At 46.6% G+C, this 24965-nt stretch overlaps 1 protein-coding gene across 1 annotated transcript in view; it reads right to left on the bottom strand.

Moving 5' to 3' along the window:
* GPLD1 (glycosylphosphatidylinositol specific phospholipase D1) overlaps window positions 1–24173 on the bottom strand; it is a 701308-nt gene extending 677135 nt beyond the window's left edge. The window contains exon 1 of the mRNA XM_069613627.1: window positions 24035–24173. Within this exon, the coding sequence (XP_069469728.1) occupies window positions 24035–24131 (97 nt within the window). The 5' untranslated portion in view covers window positions 24132–24173. The remainder of the gene's footprint in view (window positions 1–24034) is intronic.
* Between the last annotated feature and the right edge of the window lie 792 nt (window positions 24174–24965).

Here is a 24965-nt window from a genome sequence, read left to right as displayed (position 1 = left end):
GATAAAGGGCAGAAATGTATCCTGAAAAAACTCAGCACCAAGATGGCAGTAGGCGCGATGAACTAGGTAGAGGGCATTTAAATGTAATCCTCTCTGCCACCGGAGGAAGCCAGAGAAGAAATTGGGTCACTGGACTGATGTGTGCTCCATAACGTGAGTCAGTGGCCACCCTCACCGCCATGTTCTGCAGGCGCTGCAGCCACTGGATCAAACCCTTTGGTTGAGCCAGATAGAGGACACTGCAGTAGTCAATGCGGCTGGTGACCTGGGAAGCAACACCTGAGGCCGTAGGGCTTCTGGCTGGAACGGGAGCGTTTTACGCAAGAGGGAGAGGAAGCCCATTTTACAGACAGCACTCACCTGCATAGCCATGGAAAGTGTGGAGGAGAGACATACTCCAAGGTTCTTTACTGTCACCACTGGGGAGGGGTGAACCCCCAGAGCCGGTGGTCAAATGGAAGGTGTCCAAAGAGAAACCCCAGAAGAAGAACCCACCACCATCACCTCTGTCTTGTCCCTGTTCAGTTTTAGTCAGTTGCTGTCCATCCAACCCTTCATGGCTGTCAGGCACTCACCCAACTCCGTCGAAACCCGAGACTGGTTGAGATCTAAACGTGCCAAAATCTGGGTGTCGTCTGCGTAGGAGTAGCATCTGAAGCCACGAGAGCAACATAGATATTAAATAACATTCGGCACAAGACAGACCCCTGAGGGACACCACAGAAAAAAGCATGAGAAGGTGATAGGAAAGAAGGAGGAGAGACTGGCTGCCACCGGTCAGATAAGAAAGAAGAAAACAATGCCAGGACGGTTCCCGAGAGTCCTGCTGAGGCTAGTTGAGTCACTAGGATGGAGTGGTCAGCAGTGTTGAAGGCCGCTGATAGATCTAACAGAATCAGGGCATCCACTCCTCCCTGGTCAGCCAGCAAGGTAAGACCATCCATAATCGCCACCAGTACACTCTCTGTACCCACCCTGGTTGAAACCCCACCTGAAAAAGAGCAAGACCATTAGAGTGTTCGAAGAAGGCAGATACAAGAGGAGCCACTGAAGTTTCAAGGAGGTTCATAAAAAAAGTAAGACGTGAAATAAGTTGATAGTTAACTGGAATTGTGGGGTCAAGTGAAGACTTTATTTAAAGTGGAAGGAAAATAGCTTGTCTAAGCTCTGGGCGGATAATACCCTGCGGAAATGAGCCGTTTACGGTGGGTGTCACCCTAGCGATTATTTCTGGAAGGATTTCCTTCAAAACCCCTATCAGATGGGGGCCGCAGATTTCAACTTAGAGATAGCCCTAAGCACATCCAGAAAATTCAGGAAAAACGGAACAGATGTTCACCATTAATCCGCACTTACGCCGGCCTGGCTGCACACATACAGAGTGCACCCATGCGCTGTTTACTACACTATTCTCTCCACTGGCCTGGACTACGGTCCCTGAGGGTGTTCAACCCACATCGCTTGGGCCGCCGACCAATGGCAAAAGGCGCTATGCAAATAGCCAATATCATAACACAGCATCAAGGCCCATGAACTGCCAAATAAGCAGCGTGACAAGAACTATAACCCGGTCTAGGCAAATTCCCAAAGGCGTTTTCCATAAGATCATCCCTTTCTCCCGCTGACCTATGGACCCTTATTAATATGTCAGCTGAGATTTCTTTTTTGTACTGCATTTCTGCAATGCAACTTACTGGTCTGCTTTTTGAGTAAATCCTCACTTATCCCCCTCTCCTGCCCCCTTTTCTCCTCATGCACAATGCATTAAGTCTGCATGCATGAAACTCCAAGCCAAACTCAAAATATGTGAGCAAAAACCGAAGCAACAGGCTAAAGCGCAGCACGCGCCTTGGGAGCAGGATAATGTAGGGCACCACCTGAGGTTGATAAACTGAGTACCACGAGCGGGTAATAACAATGACATTGATTATTACAGTGCTTAGAGGCTGCTTAGAATCACCGAAGTCACTATTTTACATGTGCCATTCAAATAATGCCTTCTATTAGATACATGTCCATCCCCCACAGGTCAATGCATAATAAGCCATTAATAAGCACATTTGTCGCACATTTGTCTAAAATGGATACCAAGCCACATGGATAAATCCTATGAAATGTGTTTATTGCTCGATGACGCCAATTTGCCTCGAAGGCGTTTTTTTAGACTCATGTCCAGGTTACCACTCACTAAGACGCAACTAAAATGGCTCACTTTGCCACCATTTCAAGCAGATGCGCTGTTCATGTGTGTGGTCAGAGTGGATTACTCTTCATTATAGAAACATGTGCTCAAGTAGGACCCTCTTATCATCATCAGCTGGTTTTTCTTAGATATTGGTTATATAGGGCACGAATTCGTTCGATTCTGGGAGTTGCACTGGAATGCAAATCGCCCACCTACCATTGATTCAGCAACAGGCCTCGAGCCCCCATTTACACTCCTTATCCTCACTCCATGCTTACTCTCCCTATCGCCCTTCACACCAGTCTTACTGCACCTTCCGCCAGCCAATTGTTGAATGCACTTTCACTACCCCTCACCATGCTCACCCACTGTTTCACATCCAATATTCCCTTTCACTTGCTACAGACATTTGGAAGCACGGCTATAAGTCTTTTTATTGGAAGCAATTCCTTTTCAAATATGATGATCTGCACAGTGCACATTAATAAAAACAAAATACACTAGTAGTTAGTGGTTTTTGGCCAGGTGTCCAATGCCGGCGACCTTTGGACATGCTCTTCTTTTGTATGTGCACCTGCTAGGCCAGAGAATTGCCACACTCTACTGATGCAGCCCAGGAAAACGCAGTGGCACATGGGAATATGGGAAGCGCACTTTAAAGGAGAGGCCACCAGTCTACCATGTTACTGTTGCATGTCATTTAGAAATTACAGGTGTTAGGACTATTCTTGGATTGGTGACCTGCATCAATAGGTTCCATCATGATTTGCACATGCAAACGCTCGTAATACAAATCGCCCACCTACCATTGATTCAGCAACAGGCCTCGAGCCCCCATTTACACTCCTTATCCTCACTCCATGCTTACTCTCCCTATCACCCTTCACACCGTGCACAGTTGCCAAAAGGCAGCGAGCCTCCAAGAACCCCTTTTCCAAGTACTTGTTTTTTGTTAAATGTCACTTTGCATGCTGGGGCTTGTATGCCCATATTTTTAAAGTATGGGCATACAAAAAAAGAATTACTACACGTCCGATGAGGCAAAGTACTTTTCGCCAGAAAGCCAGGATTGCGAACACGTGATCCTAATAAAAATAAGTACTGTATTTTTTAACCTAGGAAGGAAGGCGAAATCCACCCTGCTGTGGGATTCGAACGTGCAAAGTATATGCTGCTCAGTACTTCACTTGTGAGCTTGCCCCCTTAGCTTAAACTGTCAGCTGTGATTTAGGAACATCAAAGGGATGCCACAGTGCCTTCAGTTCTCCAAAGGGAACAGGCTGTGAGTGTGGTGTTGGGGCAGGCTTTACACAGCAAGGGCTATATTAATTGGGCACAAGGGCAGATAAGGTGTAAGAAGGGCCAGCCCACTAGTTTAGGAGGCCTCACCGTCCCATAAAGCGGTAAGTGGGGGTCAGAATTTGCTGAAGGAAGGATCAGAGATCTCAGTGTGTCCCACTGATGTACGTTCTAGCACCTGACAGAGTATTTACAGCTGGACTGCCTAAGTGGGTGGGACCAGACTGATATGTAAATAGTTATGCCTCCTGTGTGAAAGGTACAGTGAGCTAAAAACGTAGACCTTCCCGGTGTGCACCTCCCCAGAGAACAGGTTATTTGGCCAGAGAATTGGTTATCTCCCGATTCCGATTCTGACCTTATTATTTATTTCTTTTAGAGCTCTTGTCTCCCATTCACTTCTCCCTCGAGGCTCTAGATCAATCATCCGACTCTTCACTCCTGACTATGCTGGTGAGACATCTTTACTGTGTCGTTTAATTACCACTCCTATTCCCTCCTTTACGAACCTACTCTGACCATTTTCCTTTGTGCATCCAGATGAAGCCTTCCTGCCTGCCTTCCACTGCCACTAATTGAAGACATTCATCAGCTATCCGGATCCACGACACTTCCAGCTTCCACCAGGGTTTTCTTCCCTATCGAGGGTTTCCCTGTCGACCCTGTTCTTTCCCCTGGTTACTCCCACTCCAGGCCGGAGAGGACAGGGCCGTCCTAGGGGCGCTTTCACTGCAGCATTTGGTTGTTCTCTGGCGGTCTACTCGATCTGTCAAGGTGAGATTATTCTTTGGAATTATTGTGGGACGCGGTAATCGAAATAACAGTCAAATTAAGAGTAAGCGACGCCTAAAAAATAATATTGACAGACGAAGACCATTATGGAACAACAAATGCAGCAATTAATGGCCGCTATGCAGGCCATGTCTTTAGAGGTACAGTCACTTAAACAGGACAATGTACAATTACGACAACAAGTTGCCAGAGCATTTTCTGACACTCCCCCGTCCACATTACACCCGATAATGTACGATGGCGACCCATGCAAGCTCAAAGAATTTCTTGATAGCTGTACGGTCCAGTTTACACTTAAACCTTGTTTTTTACCAACGGACAGATAAGGTGGGGTTTGTGATTTCTTATTTATCTGGACCCACATTGGCATGGGCCACACCTTTAGTTACCTCAAACAATGTAATCCTTGATTCTTATTCTGCTTTCTCTAATAGTCTAAAATCCATGTTTGGTAGGAAAGAAATCACAGTATCCACTCAGGAAAGACTCCTTGACCTAAAACAGAGCGGAAAGGACCTATTAGGGTATATCACCCAATTTAAGCAGTTATCTTCCGAATTAGGGTGGCCGGATGAGGGTCTTCTTATTCTTTTTCGTAGGGGATTAACAGACGAGCTGAAAGACGAGATTTCTAAAGTTCCTCGCCCAGCCAACCTGGCAGACATGATAACTCTAACTATGCAAATTGAATACATTTATATTCTTCTGGAACGAAGCAGCCCAAAGTGCCTTTCAAACTCTGAAAGAACTTTTCACTTCTGCCTCTATTTTGATCACCCCGGATCAGACTAAGCCATTTATCGTGGAGACTGACGCCTCTCAATACGCATTGGGAGCTGTGCTTTTACAACTTTCTGATCAGGGGGAAGAAAGACCAGTCGCGTATTTGTCTAGAACATTCAACGCAGCAGAACTGAATCATTCAGTCCTTCAAAAGGAACTTTTAGCTATTAAGAGGGCCTTCGAAGAATGGAGACATCTGTTGTTGGTATCTTCATTTCCTGTCAAAGTTCGCACCGATCACCAAAATCTCAGAGTACTTCAGAATGCCCAGACCACCAACAGTAGACAAGCTCGCTGGGCCTATTTCTTTCTCCCCTTTCGGATCGAATTCACCTTTCTTCCTGGAAAGCATAACTTAAGGGCCGACGCTCTTTCCCAAAAAGATTCTCCAACTTCTAATTTCTGTACTGAAAAGATGTTCCCCACAGCAAGATTTATCGCAGTCCTAACGGATTTTCCTCAAGAAGTATTGACAGCCACAAATCAGAACAAATCCTTATGTGAAGAAATTGCCGCTACTCATCAGCTCACGGAAGAGAGGGGCCATTATTTTCGAGGAGCTCAAGTTCTGATTCCCACTCCTTCCTTACAACATTTCTACAAATGTGTCACGACTCCCGAGCAGCTGGCCATCGAGGATACGCCTCAACCTTGGAGCCTGTTCAACGACATTTTTGGTGGCCAGAAGTAAAGACAGACGTCCGTGATTATGTTGCAGCCTGTACTATTTGTTCTCAGACTAAGTCTCCTCGGATGTCTCCTCTGGGCTTACTTTCAAGGATGCCTATTCCTGACCGACCTTGGCAGATAATTTCCACCGATTTCATTTCAGACCTACCTTCTTCTGAGAATAAAACCACTATCATTGTCACCATCGATTACTTTACCAAACTGACGCATTTCACCCCATTAGTGAAACTTCCTGGAGCAGCAGCTATGGCAAAGATCTTTCTTTCCGAAATCTTTTCTCGACATGGACTCCCAGATACCATTGTATCGGATCGGTGCCCCCAATATACCTCTCTTTTCTGGCAGAAGGTATGTCACATTCTGGGAATCAAGAGAGCCTTAAGTTCTGGATATCACCCCCAGACTAACGGGCAGACGGAACGCCTAAACCAAACTTTGGAAGGATATTTGAGATGTTTCATCTCAGCTGCCCAAGACAATTGGGTCAAACTGCTCCCATTTGCGGAGTTCGCCAACAATAACGCCAAGCATTCTGCACTTCACACCAGTCCTTTTCATTGTTCCTATGGGTATCACCCTTCATTTGTACCTACCGTTTCTATTCCTGCTTCCTGGTGCCCTGGGGTTGACAGTCTTATCTCGGATATACAAGAGGGTCAGAAGCTAGCCAGACTATCACTTCAAGAGGCTCAAGATCGGGCTAAGAGGAACGCAGACAAGCATCGTCGGGCAGCCCCTAATATCCTCCCGGGAGATTCTGTTTGGCTGGCATCCCGATTCCTTCCCCGGCATCTTGTCCCTTCTAAATTGTCTCCCAGGTATTTTGGACCCTTTAAAGTCTTATCCTGGGTTGGATCTGCTGCAGTCAGACTCGCCCTACTGACTTCCTGGTCTAGGATTCATCCAGTGTTTCACCTATCTCAAATCAAGTTGGTCGTTCCGGACCGTTTTCAGAGATCGGGGACACCTCCTCCGCCTCCGGTCTTTACTGCTACTGGATCTGAATATGAAGTGGCCAATATTTGTGACTCTCGTTACAGGAGGGGTAAACTGCAGTTTTTGGTAGATTGGAAAGGCTATTCACCTGCTGAACGATCCTGGGAACCAGCTTCTGGAGTTCATGCTCCTAAATTGATTTGACGGTTCTTTCTCTTTCACCCAGGTAAACCGGGTTCTCCCCCCAGGAGGAGGGGGTATACTGTTACACATTGTGGGAGGTGGTCTCTGTGGGCTCGCAACCGGTTGTGTGGTGCTCTTCACAGCGCGACTCCCGAGAATCCTTCTCAAGATGACTTCTGTGCGGAACGTAGCGGTCTAGGCTTTTCACGTCTCTCCGAGACGCTCTTGCCTGCTCACGTGATCCTTTATCAAACACGGAAGCCGACAACTCCTCGCATCGCTTCTGTTTCAACAGACGCTCCGTGCATTCGCTTCTAGGAATTCCAATATTTCTGCCTCTCCTATCTGATTTCTCCGACTAACTCTGTTACCTTTTGTCTCTCAGCTCTCGTCTCCGGACTCCCCCTTCCATTCCGGTCTTCCCTTCTCTCGGGATTTCTCGCCGAGCCCTGAAACCCATCGGCGTCACAAATACACCAACCCTGATTTCGTATCTTCTGAGATACCCGATAGCGTAAGTGCCCTTCACCCAGAATTTCTTTCCCTCTCTCCCGATTCCGATTCTGACCTTATTATTTATTTCTTTTAGAGCTCTTGTCTCCCATTCACTTCTCCCTCGAGGCTCTAGCTCAATCATCCGACTCTTCACTCCTGACTATGCTGGTGAGACATCTTTACTGTGTCGTTTAATTACCACTCCTATTCCCTCCTTTACGAACCTACTCTGACCATTTTCCTTTGTGCATCCAGACGAAGCCTTCCTGCCCGCCTTCCACTGCCACTAATTGAAGACATTCATCAGCTATCCGGATCCACAACACTTCCAGCTTCCACCAGGGTTTTCTTCCCTATTGAGTGTTTCCCTGGCGACCCTGTTCTTTTCCCTGGTTACTCCCACTCCAGGCCAGAGAGGACAGGGCGTTCCTAGGGGAGCTTTCACTGCAGCATTTGGTTGTTCTCTGGCGGTTTACACGATCTGTCAAGGTGAGATTATTCACACTTTCTAATTATTGCGGGAAGCGGTAATCGAAATAACAGTCGAATTAACACACAGGGTTTTATATGTGGAATTCCAATCAAAACAGCGGTGGAGAAAATACCTTATTCCATGCTGTCAGCTACCAGCACTTGTGCTGTATTTGACCGGTGTTATGTGGAAGACACTGTTATCAATCGATTTTATTAAATGAAGCACCTGTGTGAATCTGTGAGCCTTATTATGATTAGGATGTTGATGGAAAAACATTTGGGAGCTCTTGTTGCTCCGAAACGTAATTTGACGGTACGGACTTGGTACGTTTGCACTCGTGCGTAGCCAGGTCCCTGCCGCAAAATGTTTCTCATGTGCTCGTTGTAATGCAAATGTGCAGTGCAAAAGCATGTACGCCGGTTGAAGTTGGAGGAAACGCAATTTGAGTTCTGTCCCCAAGGCAAGTTCCCAGGCCGGTACCAAGCATTGGAGGCTCTGTGTGGACTACAGAGGAGTCAATGCTGTCACCACAACTGGGCTGATGAGCTTGTGGACATCATTGGTGCTGCCAAATTTGTGAGCACCTTTGACCTTTCCTCATGCTATTGGCAAATAGCTCTGACAGACCATGCCAAGGAAAAGACTGCATTCTCAACACCTGAGGGACTCTACAATTTTAGAGTCATGCCTTTTGGGTTGAAAAATGCACCTGCCACTTTCCAACAATTAGTCAATCATGCACTCAGTGGGCTGGAGGACTTTTGTGTGGCCTACTTAGACGACATCAGCGTCTACAGTTCCACTTGGGAAGAGCATTTGACTCAGTTGGATAAAGTGTTGCAGGCCTTGAAAAGGGCTAACCTCACTATCAAGGCCACCAAGTGCCAGATAGCTCAGGGGACAGTCACGTATCTTGGTCATGAGGTAGGAGGGGTTCAAATCCAACCTCTCCCCAGTAAGGTACAGGATGTACATGGCTGGGAGACTCCCACTACTCAAACCCAGGGGAGAGCCTTTTTGGCCTCACTGGGTATTATCGCAACTTCACGGCGGACTATGGAACCATAGCTGCCCCTCTGACAGCTTTGACTTCGCCCAAACAACCGAGGAAGGTTAATTGGACAGAAGACTGTCAGAGGGCCTTTGTTGGCTTGAAAGAAAGTCTGTGTAGGGCACCTGTGTTGTGTACGCCTGATTACAGCAAGCCCTTTATTGTCCAGACGGATGCCTGCGACACTGGAATTGGAGCTGTCTTGTCCCAGTTAGATGACAAAGGGAGGGAACATCCGATCATATTCATCGGTAGACAACTCAAGGGTAGAGAACTTAGGTGGGCTACTGTTTAAAAGGAATGTTTCAGTATAGTTTGGAGGCTTAGGCGTTTTAGGCCCTACCTTACAGGATCAACCTTCAAGGTCCAAAAAGACCACAAGCCCCTGAAGTGGCTTATGCAGATGAAGGGTGAAAACCCGAAACTGTTCAGGTGGTCTATTAGCCTGCAAGGGCTAGACTTCACCATAGAGCATAGACCAGGGAAGAGTCACGATAATGCAGATGGCCTTTCCAGAAGGTATGTTGACCATCTGGATGAGGGTGTCAATCTCGTGGGAGATTTGACGCCATAACCTCAGTCTGGGACGGGGGGGCATCTGTGATGCTGAAAACGCATTGGAGGGAGAGGACGTCCCTGCCCTTGTTCTGTAGTCCTTTTTCGTGCATGTTCTGTATTATTTTCTGCCCAGGAGTCCATGTGGGACTACTGGCAATGCATCTCTTCCTCTTTTTGGTTTGGTGTACAGACCCTTGGAATACCCTTATGGCACCGATGGGTGGGGGTACAACACTGTACCCCTAGTGTATGTTTTTGGGCACCTGTGTGTGGCCCACAGAGCAGGGTATGGGCTGGTGGCAACTCCATGCTTAATTTGACAGGTGCTCTGAGTATCCTCCATTTTGGGATACCCAGGCCCTGCCATTGAAATCAGTTGATTCTTGATAGGAGACAAGATGGCCCCTGTGGCCTCTTGCTTTCTATTACCTGATACCTTGTTTTTTTTTAAGTCCTGGGAAGCCCTGACTCTGTTCCTTCCCCCTGACTGGCTGTTGGGTGGACGTTCCATATATGGTATTGTGGGGAAGTCCAGGTCAGACTGGCTGGAGCCTTCCCAGTGACTGTATGTTGGGGGTACATCCTGTGGGTGGGACCTGGACGAACAGAGTGTGTGACCAATGTGTACTTCTTGTTATGGGTGTCTAGTTTCTAGTATGTGACACAAAGACTGAGACAGCCCTGCCCGAAACTGGTATGAATGTGGAGTGCTGAATGGATGGGTACTTGTCCCAATACACATTCCTTGTTGTTAGTGTCTGAGAGAGAGGAGAACGGCATGAATGCCCTGTAAGCCTGATTGGCTGCCTGACTGCTGAATGCCCTTCTGAGTGATTGGTTGCCTGAGTGTGACTCAGCAGAGTGAATGAGAGACAGAACAGTATATCTGGGGGCCTCTCACTGCTAGAAATCGTTCAGAAGCTGAAGTCAAAACTGATGCTTAACCTTGAAGCCCACTGGAAAAAGAAGAAGTGCTACTGCTGTTCTTCGCTAATCTGAAAGCTGCCTGACTGTCAAGGAACTGATCCAAGAGAGGACCTGGCTAAGAGACCTCTTCCGGGGCTGTGAGGGACCATCATGCACCGCTAACTTTCGCCAAAGTGCCCAGTAAGTCAGCCTTCGAAAGACCGTCAACCGGAGACGGGGACCACCGAGGAGAACGAAGAGAAGCACCCGACAACCGTCCACTGTCGTCGACCAGGGTTCGCAGGTTAGCTATAACCGCTGGAGGCCTGTAGAAGTCGTGTTGCCCAGAGGCAGGAACCGCTTGACGCCAAGCCGCCAAGGACCGGAGCCGCAACGCTCCATTTATTAAGACATTTGAATCCAAGGACTCTCTCACCAGCACCGCCGACCACTTTGTCCCACTGGAGAAAGTCGAGGCTGCTAACGTGCCGAGGAGCATCCGCCTGTGGGTTTCCCACCACCCAAAGACCGCAGAGACACGGATGTCCCGACGCCCTTGCTGGGCCAAAGTTCTTCAGTGACTCTTTGTGGTAACGAACTACCATCGTCGAGGTGCACCGCACGCCTCCTTTTCGCAGGACGTCCACGACCGATCATCGATGAGCACAGCCAGGAGCGAAGCTGTTGCCTCGACAACATTGTTCACCAATTCTTCGAGGGATCTCGACGATCCCTGGCTCCTGTCTTAAAGGGAGCTGCTCAAGAAGGATCCGTCTACGACCCGACGTCGAACTCTGCTATTCCATGTACCTTGGTGTGGTAGAACTATTTTAGACGGAAATAAGGTTCATAGAAACAATATATGGACTGGGCTGGTATTATATCTTTATTTACAGGTTGCCCAGATGGGCACATCCTCACACAGAATTGTGTCTAGGTAACAGGGCCAGTATTCTGCCTATTGTTTTAACCAACATGCTTTCCTCCTATGTCTATTGTTGGTTTACTTTATTAACTGATTTGTATGAAATTTGAACTGAGTACAGTTAATGCATTTTAATGGAATCAAAGAGTAATTGTGGTACCACATAGAAACTGTATATATTTACCATTTTAGATTAACTTGAGCACATAGGGCCTCATCACGAGTTGGGCACTAACACCAGCGGTATTACCGCATGGGCTATTAACCCTACCGCCAACCCCCCCCTATTAGTGTCGGATCAAGGGTTTGGTGGAATGATAAGTCCCCATTCCCCATTGGGCCCATTCGGGAATTTGCCATTCCCCATTGGGCCCAATGGGGAATGTTCGGTGGTATTACCACCGGCGGTAATAGCACCAAAAAACGGCTAAATCGCAGCCGAGTTGCCCCCAGCTCAGAGCTGGGCGTAAATCTGCCAAGCCCTTGAATTTGGCAGACCGTCATATGCGGCAGTAATAGCATTACCACCGCATTGAAGGGTTACCGCCAAACTCATGATGAGGCCCAAAGTGTGTTATTGTGATTGAGTATATAATAGAAACCTTATTTATTTAAAGAACTGTGTTTTCACTAACATAGTGTGTGGACATTCCTTTGTGGGTGCTTGGGGCCTACACTGTACTTAAGAACCAGCCTGCATCACCTCCTGAGAGTTTAATCCTTGGTTACTCATCCACAGCTACCAAATAGAGAACCTTGGCTGGGGTACTCTGTGCTTTTACTGTGGAATATAGAGAGCAGGAGTACAGATACCCCCCTCCAGTCTTTATAATCACATCCTATCGCATTGGCCCTATAGCCATGCCCCCACTTTAAAGTTAATTCATGTGTCTGCCTTACTTCGCGTCTCTTCCACACGCGTAAAGCCTTCACTTGTGATATGATGTTGCTACTTCATCCACTTTAACATGCACCAGTCTCTCAGGTCACTTGCCAACTCAACAGCTGTGTGTGATTCTTTCTTGTTTTCGAGTCAAGGTTAGTACCACAGGCTTCACCTTGCCTCCCGGAAGGGTCGCTGGCGTCCTTGAAACACAATGGAATCTTCACTTGTGGAATCTGGCCTTCTCTGCATGTCTTTCGCAGCCTGTCAGAGGCAACGACCTCCAGTAGGGAATGCTTGGGGTTTTCGGCCTGCTGCTCTCGTCCCTTGGTCTGCTGCTCTGCTCCAGTAGGTGTGCCTTCATCCCAAATGTTCTGCTCATCCTCGTGTTCCATCTTGCTCCGAGTGTGTCTTTAGGTGTTGCCTTTTATTTGTGTGAGGAAAGCTAATTGGTATCAGGTGTATGCACTTAAGGTGATGTTCCTGACTTTGCCCGACCTGATTAACGGGACATGTCCAGTATGATGTGAGAAAATTAGTCTGGTTACTCTCAGTCATCCTCTTCCTCGGCCCAGTGTTTGTGTAAAAAAGGGGGGGGGTTTGGAAAATCCTAAAAAATAGGATGGGGCAGATGAACAAAAAAGGGGGAAATACTGCGTCTCACCATCGGCTATCTCACCCCCACTCCCTGAAGACCTGAAGACCCCAGGTGATCCTCCCGCACTGGTCCACCCCCAGGGTCTGGACCCAAAGGCGATGGTCGTGCTCTGGCCACCTGAGAGAGAGATACCCGGAGACTAGCGGGTGAGATACACTCTGGTTTCTCATAGTGCCGTAGAACCAAACTGACACAGAGCTCTCTGTTAGTTCAAAGGCGGTGCATGGCTTTTAAGAAAAATACTCGTCACTCATGACGTTAACAATATACAGTCTTTTTCCCCCACCATCATTGGCTACCACCTATAATCCTACTATCAGTCCCATATAGTCCCTTGACAGATTAGCTACATCTTAATCTACCCCTACCCTCTAACACGTGGTCCTCCTATTCCGTCACTTTGGTTCCCAGCTACACATTGGCCTAGTCACATGGTGCGCACCTGGTCGTGAGCATGAGCTCAGTGGACAACTCTGATGTCAAATTGGCCCTTTGAAACACTAGTGTGCTCCTCTTGATACCAGACACGCAGGCCCCCCAGCAATGCCCCCCTGCAATGCCTCCCCAGCTCTGGACTAGATTTGGTGGCACCACCTCTTGCACCACCTCTTGCTCTTCGTACCACAAATCACACAATGTTCTGCTCCGTGTCACCCCTTACAAGTTGCCCACATGCAGTACACCTCATTGTTCTCTCGAGGACCACATTAATCAGCCCAGTTCTGATTAATTTATGTACTCTATTTTCCAGCTTCCTCGTAATTCAAATAGGACGGACATTTTCCCGGGGGGGTGCTAGTGCCCTAAATCCAAACCGAGCATATTGGCAGCTGGAGACCTCTAACCTAACTCCCTTGGATGTGTTCTTCGGGAAGGCTGTAGCTCTAACCTCACTCTGCCGTTCACATTCCCATCTTGATCCACAGGCCTACAACTGGATACAAATAAGCCATTAGCTTTTCGGGATGTATGCCACTATTCTCAGCTTCACTCCTGGGGCTTGAGAAAGGGAAAATAATTTGAACTCTTCATTGTACCACGCTACTATACTTCCAACAGGGAATACAAAATGCTAGGCCTGACTTCCAATATGGCAATGCTTCAGTATTTCCCACACCCTGACCCTGTGTCTGCACCACCATCGTTACACGTCGTATTTCACTACTGCTACACAATATCACTCGTGCCATATTTTTTTTATTTGCATTTTTTTAAAGCACTCACACAACCCGCGGGCATTGAGGTGGTGTTACAGGAATTGTTTGTTTTAGTTGCTAAGTTCTTTGTCTTAGTGCTTGAATACCCGAGGTTTCTAAGCACGGACCCGGATCGAACCTGTGTTGCTTCGTGTCGTCTTGCTTCCAAGGCGAGCTTGTTGCCGCTGAGCTATCCTCCCAGGACCTGGGCCTTCCTAAGTCTCTATAACTACCTTAAAGATACTTGTGTTACTTACTCCACAGTTTCATATGCACATTTATCATATACCCAGCTCCCAACTGCGCTCCCACTCCTAAGCTGCCGCGCACCTTCACTTTCTCGTGTGCTGATAGATTTTCATTAGTCTGAATCGTTTGGCCGTTCATGGAAGCTGCATGTGCATCCCAACAGAAGGCAGACAGAGTAATTTCAGGAGATCGGCCATTGCTAATAAAATTGATCAATCTGTCCACTAAGCTATTTTGACAGACACGACTACTTTAACTTCAACCATTTGTTCATGACCTTCATTAGGATTGCTATTTCCTTAGACAGTCATCGATGAGCTCTTGTTAATTTTTCCTTGTACACAGTCATTAAGCAAACCATCAGGTGCTTGGGATTTGCTTCTTCACTTCATTTTGCACCTTTAGGAAGGAACAATGGTTGTCACTCTTTTTAATCGATCGTCAATTGTTGCACCTAAACAGAAAAACCCTTGGCTCACGATCTCCCACATGATACCGGAACCTCTCTCTCTAATAGATCTGCAATATTGAATGTATATGGAAATAAGCGGTTGCACATCAACATGTCCTGAGCATTTTTGGCTGATGTCTCCGTGAGGGCTACATGGGCATGTGATTTGGAGTCAGGTGTGGTTAGCCTTGATGTGGTGTAATATGTCACCGGAAGTGCAATAGCAAAGACCATCTGAAGAGGCAGAGAACTAGTGGGCCTTGGATACAAAAGGTGAAACGACCTTCCACAAGAACTGAGATCACAGGCAGATTACTATAAGTCTTAAGACCCAGCCCTTCCTAGGAGCCTATCCGCCACCATAAAATGGAGGAACTTACACCCTGATTGATGCCAACATTGAAAACATATATTATACAATAGAGCTCTCAACTTCTTTCAAGGCTTTTGGAACATGTCCTTCTGGCTTAGTTTGAAATATGCCTCTCAACACTTCTTTTTAAAAGTCTACCCTGCAAAACCCCATTGTTCCTTTCTTCCCAACCCTGTCCATCTACAATACTCTGAAGCCGTTTCTCAAATTTGGAACTCTGCACATTCTAAATCGCCAATAAACACCCTAATCACAAACAGAAAAGCTGAGTCAGAAACACGGAACTTCAGCTTGCAGCCTGGGCGTCCAAAAAACACCGAGTTCCCATTTGTGAATGAGTGGGCCTGCACGTTTTATCAGACAGTTCGCACGATGTGAGCGGCACGCAGGAGCAACACATTGTACGGATGTGTTATTTAACAGACCCTTAGAATGGTCAGATGTCACATTCGTGTGGCAGTAATTCGGTGTCCCCAAACAAATGTGCTATCTGCTGTCTGTTGTCCAATCATGTCTGCACAAAAGGACGGCTGTTCCTGTTCCGACCTGCCTCACCCCACACCGTAGATAACTTGAAAATTAGCCTAAAGGCGCCATGCCGTGTGCAAGAGGGACTCCCAATGAGTGTCTCTTCCACAGCCCTCATATAAACAGAGGATTGTGGGGCACATTGGAATACTCTGCAAATCAGATAACAACCAGGCACCTGTGTACTGCCTACATTCTGCGAGCAATTCTCCTTGCGTGGGGCACCCACCATTTGAAGAGTTCACGCAATTGGAGGGCTAAGAGCCTCTCCCTATAACAAAGCTCTGTCTAGAATCGAGCATCATGAGCTGATATACCCGCACCCTCCCAGTAGACGTTCACTGTGAGTTTAGGGCATTGTGGGGATTGTAGGATCCTTGCCCTCTTTTTGTCTATTAAAGACATATGGGGCATTATGGAATTGTAAAACCCTTATCCTCTTCATATAAATTAATGTTTCAACGCCAGATTCCAGGCACTATGGGCCCTCACTCTCTTTGCTTAATATAATACATTACTACATCAGTCATCCTGGCAGTTTGTAAGGATCAAATCCACAGCTCTCTGGCACCATTCATTCCACAGCTCTCTGGCACCATTCATTGTCCCATCATGGTCTCCAGGCAATCCTATTCTTGGGTGGCTTTCTTCACAGTGCTGGGGGGCACACAGTGGGGTAGTCCTAGACCCCGGAAATCGCTTTGGATTAAAGTGCGATATAAAAAATAAAATACAAATATCAGCAATCTCCCCTTGCCAATATCAAGTCTGTTCCCTTTAATGTCCAGCCAGCCTTTCCACAGGAGTGAGCTTGGAGCCCTTTGGATAGCACACATGCAATGAATGGGATGCAGAATAACTCTGACATCAAATAATCAAACCAACTCAGGAAGATGGCAAAGTTTTCTGTTTTTCTATCGATTGTCAAAAACAGGGAGTTCCAACGGACATCAACGGACGTTTGCTCAAGCTCTGTGCGTACCTTACAAAAAAATCACATTTATATACAAAAAATTAGTCAGACGCGATGTCATACTACGTGACAAATGAGAAAAACCTACGAGGAGTTGTGATAGGCTCAAGGGGAATATCCAAGTATACTTTCTATACAGGGTTGGATTGTGATTGGATATCTATTATCAGGTGGACAATTTATACCTACCTCTGGTGCAAGTCGTCTTCAGCACTACTAAGTACACAGTATATCATTAGCTCTCAAACTATAAGGCCCTTCGTTTTATGGCCCTCTACAATTGGTTGGCACGCTCGTGCTATGTCTGGAACATCCAGTTCACTTAGCAGCACGTAAGCTCGTAGCCTGGTGCCAGGAGGTGGACTTGACTTTACCTCCACACCCCATTAGCCCAACGTCTCTCATCACCCATGCCTTCTGCCATGAAGATTGTCTTTGAACTTGGCTTTGCAGTGTATTCTTGTCTGTGAGAATATAAGGGAGTGCGGGCACGCACTATCGCTTGTTCTAGAACTCCAAGCCCAACTCTATTTTCATCCTTGGCTCACGTGACAGGAGACCACAATTCGGACCATTTTGCAGTAATTAAATGTGTTAAATGAATAAAACTTGACTCACATGGTGTTCTTTCTTTGCACCTTATTAAGGGATGATTGAGCTTCTCACGTTTGCCGCCCTCAAGAATAGATAACCAGTCTTGGCTGCCTTTAGCCTTGACACCAGGCCAGACAGCTTCACCATTCAAGTCCGCGATCTCAGCTAATGGTTACTGAAACACAGTTCTTGGCTTTTCTTCTCCATGGGTCTGGGCTTACTAAAATCATGACACCGATGTCCAGCTTCTATACAATGGCGGCTCGGCATGCAGTCTATTTACTACGTATAGCCAGCTTCTAAGATTACTTAATCTACTTGCGTTGCTGCATTTGTACATTTATTGAACAGCTTGCATTTTATGCAGTGCGTCACACGCGTGCAATCTTCTCTTTGTATATGTAAGTTTACTCGACTATTTACTTCGTCGCCAGTTCTATAAGGTCCATGCATTGTCTTCAGGCAGTCTTCTCAGGGCGTCACGCTCGTCTCTTGTGATGTCACCAGCTCCTTTTTACTCATTCTCAGATTTCTTCACAGAGTTCCTCCATCAGATTATTGTCTCTTCGGGAATACATTTGACGGGGTTTTCTCAGTGGGTATCTTCTTTCGCATATTCTCTGGGGTATGGTCACAGCAGCTGGTGTCAAGCATGGCACAATTTCAGGCTTCCAACATACAGGAGGTGGGGGGGATTTCCTTCAGAGGCATGCAGTTGCTCCTCTACAGGAGCTCAACTATCAGTTCCCAACTGTAAAATCTGTCATTCTGACCTCCTCTCGTTGGTCTTGACACTGAAGTCCAGGCAGGCTGTGTAACGGAAATACGGGTGTGATGCATTTACCCAGGTCTCTGAAAGCAGACGAAATGCAACCACTCGTCACCCAGATCATAGTTAACCTTCCTATTATTGAGTCTTCATTATTAAAGGCATAAAACAGCCCTATTTGAATTGTTTCATACATCATGCAGAGGTATGCAGAGGTTTAAATGCAAAATGAAACTGGTGGAGTAACTTGGTTGGCCAATGGGACTGGACAATCACACCGTGGCCCGCAGCATATTCTCGCCAGCATCACATCTTGGACACACCTTACATGTATTCAGCATGTCAGAGATATGCACATTTCTTCACCCTAAATTAATGAGTAGATGTGGCTTAATAAATGGCTTTCCGGGATAATCAATCACGCTGCTCCCATGGCCTACTGTGGGATGTTGACCATTGCGTCTGTCCTGGGATGGTACCCGGTATGCACAATAAAGGTGGCTTTTGCCTCAGTTGTATTTCTCCTGTCCACACATTACCCTGCCAATTAAGGGAGGCGTGCAGAACTGTATACAATAAATGTTACCTAGGCATTTATAACACTCTACTTTTGAGTACCATCTAATCATTTAAATAAGTGCATCATGTCGGCAGTGTATGTAGGGTTTACCTGATGTCAAGTCGTGCCTAAAATGTATCAAAGACCAAAGGCTGGGGTTGTTCATGTCATCCGGGGCTGGGAGCTGGACTGTATTCTGCCATTAGAAATGTGCCAAACATGTGGAAAAGGGTACACATAGAGCTCATAATGTGCCACTCCCTGCAACTCATTAGTTCCTTACAACTGGCCGTCATCATCACAGCTCTCCATTCCCTGTAGACAAACGTAATCATCTCAGCATGTTCTTTGATGCAGACCCCTTGCGTACCTACTCATTCCAGTCACAATCCTGTCCTCAATCTTAACTAGAAGGTGCATAGTGTACAGCCCCCCTCAAACGCAGATAGCTGGAATGGCAGTTACAGAGTCATACCCAAGGAAAATCTGCACCAACTGCCACTCAGTGGCAAACAAGAACACATTTCCCAGGCACTACCAACTCTGCACTGGCTCCCTGTCCAGCAATACATTGTTGTCAAGACCATTTGCTTTATTCAAAGAGATTTCTGACACACAGGCCTAGAATATTTCATAATTAAAGTCAACCTCTACAACCGTTCAAGGAATCACTGCTCAACCCCTGCAAACAGACTCAATCCACCATATTTCTGGGAGAAAAGAAGTGCAGGAAATATGTTATGTTATTAGAGTTTATAGAGCACACTTTCACCACAAGGGCATCTTGGCGCTAGGATATCAGCAGTAAGATCAGCAGTAAGTGTAATTAGCTTCCACACTAAAGTAATAAGGTTTTGAGAGCACGTCGGAATTGAAGATGATTCTCCAACTTCCGCATTGGTGGTAGTAGCTCATTTCTAAGCTTTCCGGCTGCTACGGAAAAAGCATGGCCGCCCAAACGGGCCCACCAGACTTCCAGAATGATGACTAGGTTAGCTGATCCTGAATGGAGAGCCCGGCCCGGGATAAAGGGCAGAAATGTATCCCGAAGAAACTCAGCACCAAGATAGCAGTAGGCATGATGAACTAGGCAGAGGGCATTTAAATGTAATCCTCTCTGCCACCGGAGGAAGCCAGAGAAGAAATTGGGTCACTGGACTGATGTGTGCTCCATAACGTGAGTCAGTGGCCACCCTCACCGCCATGTTCTGCAGGCGCTGCAGCCACTGGATCAAACCCTTTGGTTGAGCCAGGTAGAGGACACTGCAGTAGTCAATGCGGCTGGTGACCTGGGAAGCAACACCTGAGGCCGTAGGGCTTCTGGCTGGAACGGGAGCGTTTTACGCAAGAGGGAGAGGAAGCCCATTTTACAGACAGCACTCACCTGCATAGCCATGGAAAGTGTGGAGGAGAGACATACTCCAAGGTTCTTTACTGTCACTACTGGGGAGGGGTGAACCCCCAGAGCCGGTGGTCAAATGGAAGGTGTCCAAAGAGAAACCCCAGAAGAAGAACCCACCACCATCACCTCTGTCTTGTCCCTGTTCAGTTTAAGTCAGTTGCTGTCCATCCAACCCTTCATGGCTGTCAGGCACTCACCCAACTCCGTCGAAACCCGAGACTGGTTGAGATCTAAACGTGCCAAAATCTGGGTGTCGTCTGCGTAGGAGTAGCATCTGAAGCCACGAGAGCAACATAGATATTAAATAACATTCGGCACAAGACAGACCCCTGAGGGACACCACAGAAAAAAGCATGAGAAGGTGATAGGAAAGAAGGAGGAGAGACTGGCTGCCACCGGTCAGATAAGAAAGAAGAAAGCAATGCCAGGACGGTTCCCGAGAGTCCTGCTGAGGCTAGTTGAGTCACCAGGATGGAGTGGTCAGCAGTGTTGAAGGCCGCTGATAGATCTAACAGAATCAGGGCATCCACTCCTCCCTGGTCAGCCAGCAAGGTAAGACCATCCATAATCGCCACCAGTACACTCTCTGTACCCACCCTGGTTGAAACCCCACTTGAAAAAGAGCAAGACCATTAGAGTGTTCGAAGAAGGCAGATACAAGAGGAGCCACTGAAGATTCAAGTAGGTTCATAAAAAAAAGGAAGACGTGTAATAGGCAGATAGTTAACTGGAATTGTGGGGTCAAGTGAAGACTTTATTTAAAGTGGAAGGACAATAGCTTGTCTAAGCTCTGGGCGGATAATACCCTGCGGAAATGAGCCGTTTACGGTGGGTGTCACCCTAGCGATTATTTCTGGAAGGATTTCCTTCAAAACCCCTATCAGATGGGGGCCGCAGATTTCAACTTAGAGATAGCCCTAAGCACATCCAGAAAATTCAGGAAAAACGGAACAGATGTTCACCATTAATCCGCACTTACGCCGGCCTGGCTGCACACATACCGAGTGCACCCATGCGCTGTTTACTACACTATTCTCTCCACTGGCCTGGACTACGGTCCCTGAGGGTGTTCAACCCACATCGCTTGGGCCGCCGACCAATGGCAAAAGGCGCTATGCAAATAGCCCAATATCATAACACAGCATCAAGGCCCATGACCTGCCAAATAAGCAGCGTGACAAGAACTATAACCCGGTCTAGGCAAATTCCCAAAGGCGTTTTCCATAAGATCATCCCTTTCTCCCGCTGACCTATGGAACCTTATTAATATGTCAGCTGAGATTTCTTTTTTGTACTGCATTTCTGCAATGCAACTTACTGGTCTGCTTTTTGAGTAAGTCCTCACTTATCCCCCTCTCCTGCCCCCTTTTCTCCTCATGCACAATGCATTAAGTCTGCATGCATGAAACTCCAAGCCAAACTCAAAATATGTGAGCAAAAACCGAAGCAACAGGCTAAAGCGCAGCACGCGCCTTGGGAGCAGGATAATGTAGGGCACCACCTGAGGTTGATAAACTGAGTACCACGAGCGGGTAATAACAATGACATTGATTATTACAGTGCTTAGAGGCTGCTTAGAATCACCGAAGTCACTATTTTACATGTGCCATTCAAATAATGCCTTCTATTAGATACATGTCCATCCCCCACAGGTCAATGCATAATAAGCCATTAATAAGCACATTTGTCGCACATTTGTCTAAAATGGATACCAAGCCACATGGATAAATCCTATGAAATGTGTTTATTGCTCGATGACGCCAATTTGCCTCGAAGGCGTTTTTTTAGACTCATGTCCAGGTTACCACTCACTAAGACGCAACTAAAATGGCTCACTTTGCCACCATTTCAAGCAGATGCGCTGTTCATGTGTGTGGTCAGAGTGGATTACTCTTCATTATAGAAACATGTGCTCAAGTAGGACCCTCTTATCATCATCAGCTGGTTTTTCTTAGATATTGGTTATATAGGGCACGAATTCGTTCGATTCTGGGAGTTGCACTGGAATGCAAATCGCCCACCTACCATTGATTCAGCAACAGGCCTCGAGCCCCCATTTACACTCCTTATCCTCACTCCATGCTTACTCTCCCTATCACCCTTCACACCAGTCTTACTGCACCTTCCGCCAGCCAATTGTTGAATGCACTTCCACTACCCCTCACCATGCTCACCCACTGTTTCACATCCAATATTCCCTTTCACTTGCTACAGACATTTGGACGCACGGATATAAGTCTTTTTATTGAAAGCAATTCCTTATCAAATATGATGATCTGCACAGTGCACATTAATAAAAACAAAATACACTAGTAGTTAGTGGTTTTTGGCCAGGTGTCCAATGCCGGCGACCTTTGGACATGCTCTTCTTTTGTATGTGCACCTGCTAGGCCAGAGAATTGCCACACTCTACTGATGCAGCCCAGGAAAACGCAGTGGCACATGGGAATATGGGAAGCGCACTTTAAAGGAGAGGCCACCAGTCTACCATGTTACTGTTGCATGTCATTTAGAAATTACAGGTGTTAGGACTATTCTTGGATTGGTGACCTGCATCAATAGGTTCCATCATGATTTGCACATGCAAACGCTCGTAATACAAATCGCCCACCTACCATTGATTCAGCAACAGGCCTCGAGCCCCCATTTACACTCCTTATCCTCACTCCATGCTTACTCTCCCTATCACCCTTCACACCGTGCACAGTTGCCAAAAGGCAGCGAGCCTCCAAGAACCCCTTTTCCAAGTACTTGTTTTTTGTTAAATGTCACTTTGCATGCTGGGACTTGTATGCCCATATTTTTAAAGTATGGGCGTACAAAAAAAGAATTACTACACGTCCGATGTGGCAAAGTACTTTTCGCCAGAAAGCCAGGATTGCGAACACGTGATCCTAATAAAAATAAGTACTGTATTTTTTAACCTAGGAAGGAAGGCGAAATCCACCCTGCTGTGGGATTCGAACTTGCAAAGTATAGGCTGCTCAGTACTTCACTTGTGAGCTTTGCCCCCTTAGCTTAAACTGTCAGCTGTGATTTAGGAACATCAAAGGGATGCCACAGTGCCTTCAGTTCTCCAACGGGAACAGGTTGTGAGTGTGGTGTTGGGGCAGGCTTTACACAGCAAGGGCTATATTAATTGGGCACAAGGGCAGATAAGGTGTAAGAAGGGCCAGCCCACTAGTTTAGGAGGCCTCACCGTCCCATAAAGCGGTAAGTGGGGGTCAGAATTTGCTGAAGGAAGGATCAGAGATCTCAGTGTGTCCCACTGATGTACTTTCTAGCGCCTGACAGAGTATTTACAGCTGGACTGCCTAAGTGGGTGGGACCAGACTGATATGTAAATAGTTATGCCTCCTGTGTGAAAGGTACAGTGAGCTAAAAACGTAGACCTTCCCGGTGTGCACCTCCCCAGAGAACAGGTTATTTGGCCTTGTTCGTTCTCGGTAGAAGGGCTACCAGACCTTTTTTTTATTATTAAAACGGTTGTGACCCTGATTCGTGGAATTATTTGCGCGTAAAACGCACATTTGAGCGCCATTCTTCCCGAAATTCCCCATACCTCAAACAGGGATTTTCAGGCAGTATGGCGCGCAAATGTGCGTTTTACGCGCAAATAATTGCATGAATCAGTATTTCCTGACACAATATTTATAACGTTTTAATTTCAACTACTATTTAATTCACAAATAGCGTTTTGGTCAGAGGGGTAGGGGCGCACTCTGTTAGGCACTCAATCAGAGATTTGGCACACACCTTGTTCTGCTGTGCCTGACGTTTCCCATAGGGCGCCCAACCCTCTGATGTGTTGCTAGTATAATAATGTGCCCTATGTTTCTCGTTGGGACAGGCTTTAGGTCCTACGGCGTTTTATCCAATCTCTGAAAGAAAACTGTGCTGTGAAATGCACCATCTCGACCCATTATTTAAATATATGTCTTAGAAGAAAGATTCCCCAGATCGGTATTAAGGCACACCAATTTGAACGCTAAGCGGCTGTCACGAATTACAACAGTTGTAACCTTGCATACTCCCAGAAAGGACCCCCTAACGCTTTGTGCTTATAAACTCTAGGTGATCTTACGTGCACTAAACATGAACTCCTGATTCACCGAACTTACCTATTTCGATGTGGGTGGTTAAACCACACAAATCACTCCTTGAGCACCAGCTGCAAACCAGAGTCAGAGGAAAAATGATCCGGAAAGCAGACGACATGTTGCAGAGATTCAGGACAACAATCCTTTCGTTGGAAACTGCTTCGCGACTTACAGAAAGCAGCACTGTGAACTTTGGAGTTTGCTTTCCCCTTTTTTGCTTTCATTTTCGTCACGGGTCCGGGTAAAATCGGGCCTATGAAATGACTTTCTGATCAGTTTCATGTCGTTATTTACTCAAACATACAGTGTTGACTTAAACTTGGGGAGCTGATTATTTGCTGCTTGACTTCCCTTACAAAAACGACTTATGCGTTTAATAGAAGTAGCTTATAAGAACTTGTGAGAAACTAGTGGGACTTTGGCAACAATAGTAAATACTTTATAAGAACTTATATGACACCCAAATACCTACTGAATTATAATCAAATCTTATAAGTTTGAAGTGGGATTCATGTAAGATCTTATAGGATTCTGGTAACAGCTTTATAAAAACATCAATAGAATGTGTTATATTGGTTATTGAATTCTCCATAGTGTTACACATTGTGGGAGGTGGTCTCTGTGGGCTCGCAACCGGTTGTGTGGTGCTCTTCACTACGCGACTCCCGAGAATCCTTCTCAAGATAACTTCCGTGCGGAGCGTAGCAGTCTAGTCTTTTCACGTCTCTCCGAGACGCTCTTGCCTGCTCACGTGATCCTTTATCAAACACGGAAGCCGACAACTCCTCGCGTCGCTTCTGTTTGAACAGACGCTCCGTGAGTTTGCTTCTAGGAATTCCAATATTTCTGCCTCTCCTATCTGATTTCTCTGACTAACTCTGTTACCTTTTGTCTCTCAGCTCTCGTCTCCGGACTCCCCCTTCCATTCCGGTCTTCCCTTCTCACTCAGGAT

The sequence above is a fragment of the Ambystoma mexicanum genome, chromosome 5p (genome assembly GCF_040938575.1).
Source record: "Ambystoma mexicanum isolate Mex_15411 chromosome 5p, UKY_AmexF1_1, whole genome shotgun sequence".
In the NCBI taxonomy this organism is placed as follows: domain Eukaryota; kingdom Metazoa; phylum Chordata; class Amphibia; order Caudata; family Ambystomatidae; genus Ambystoma; species Ambystoma mexicanum.
This window is presented reverse-complemented; position numbering and strand designations above follow the sequence as displayed.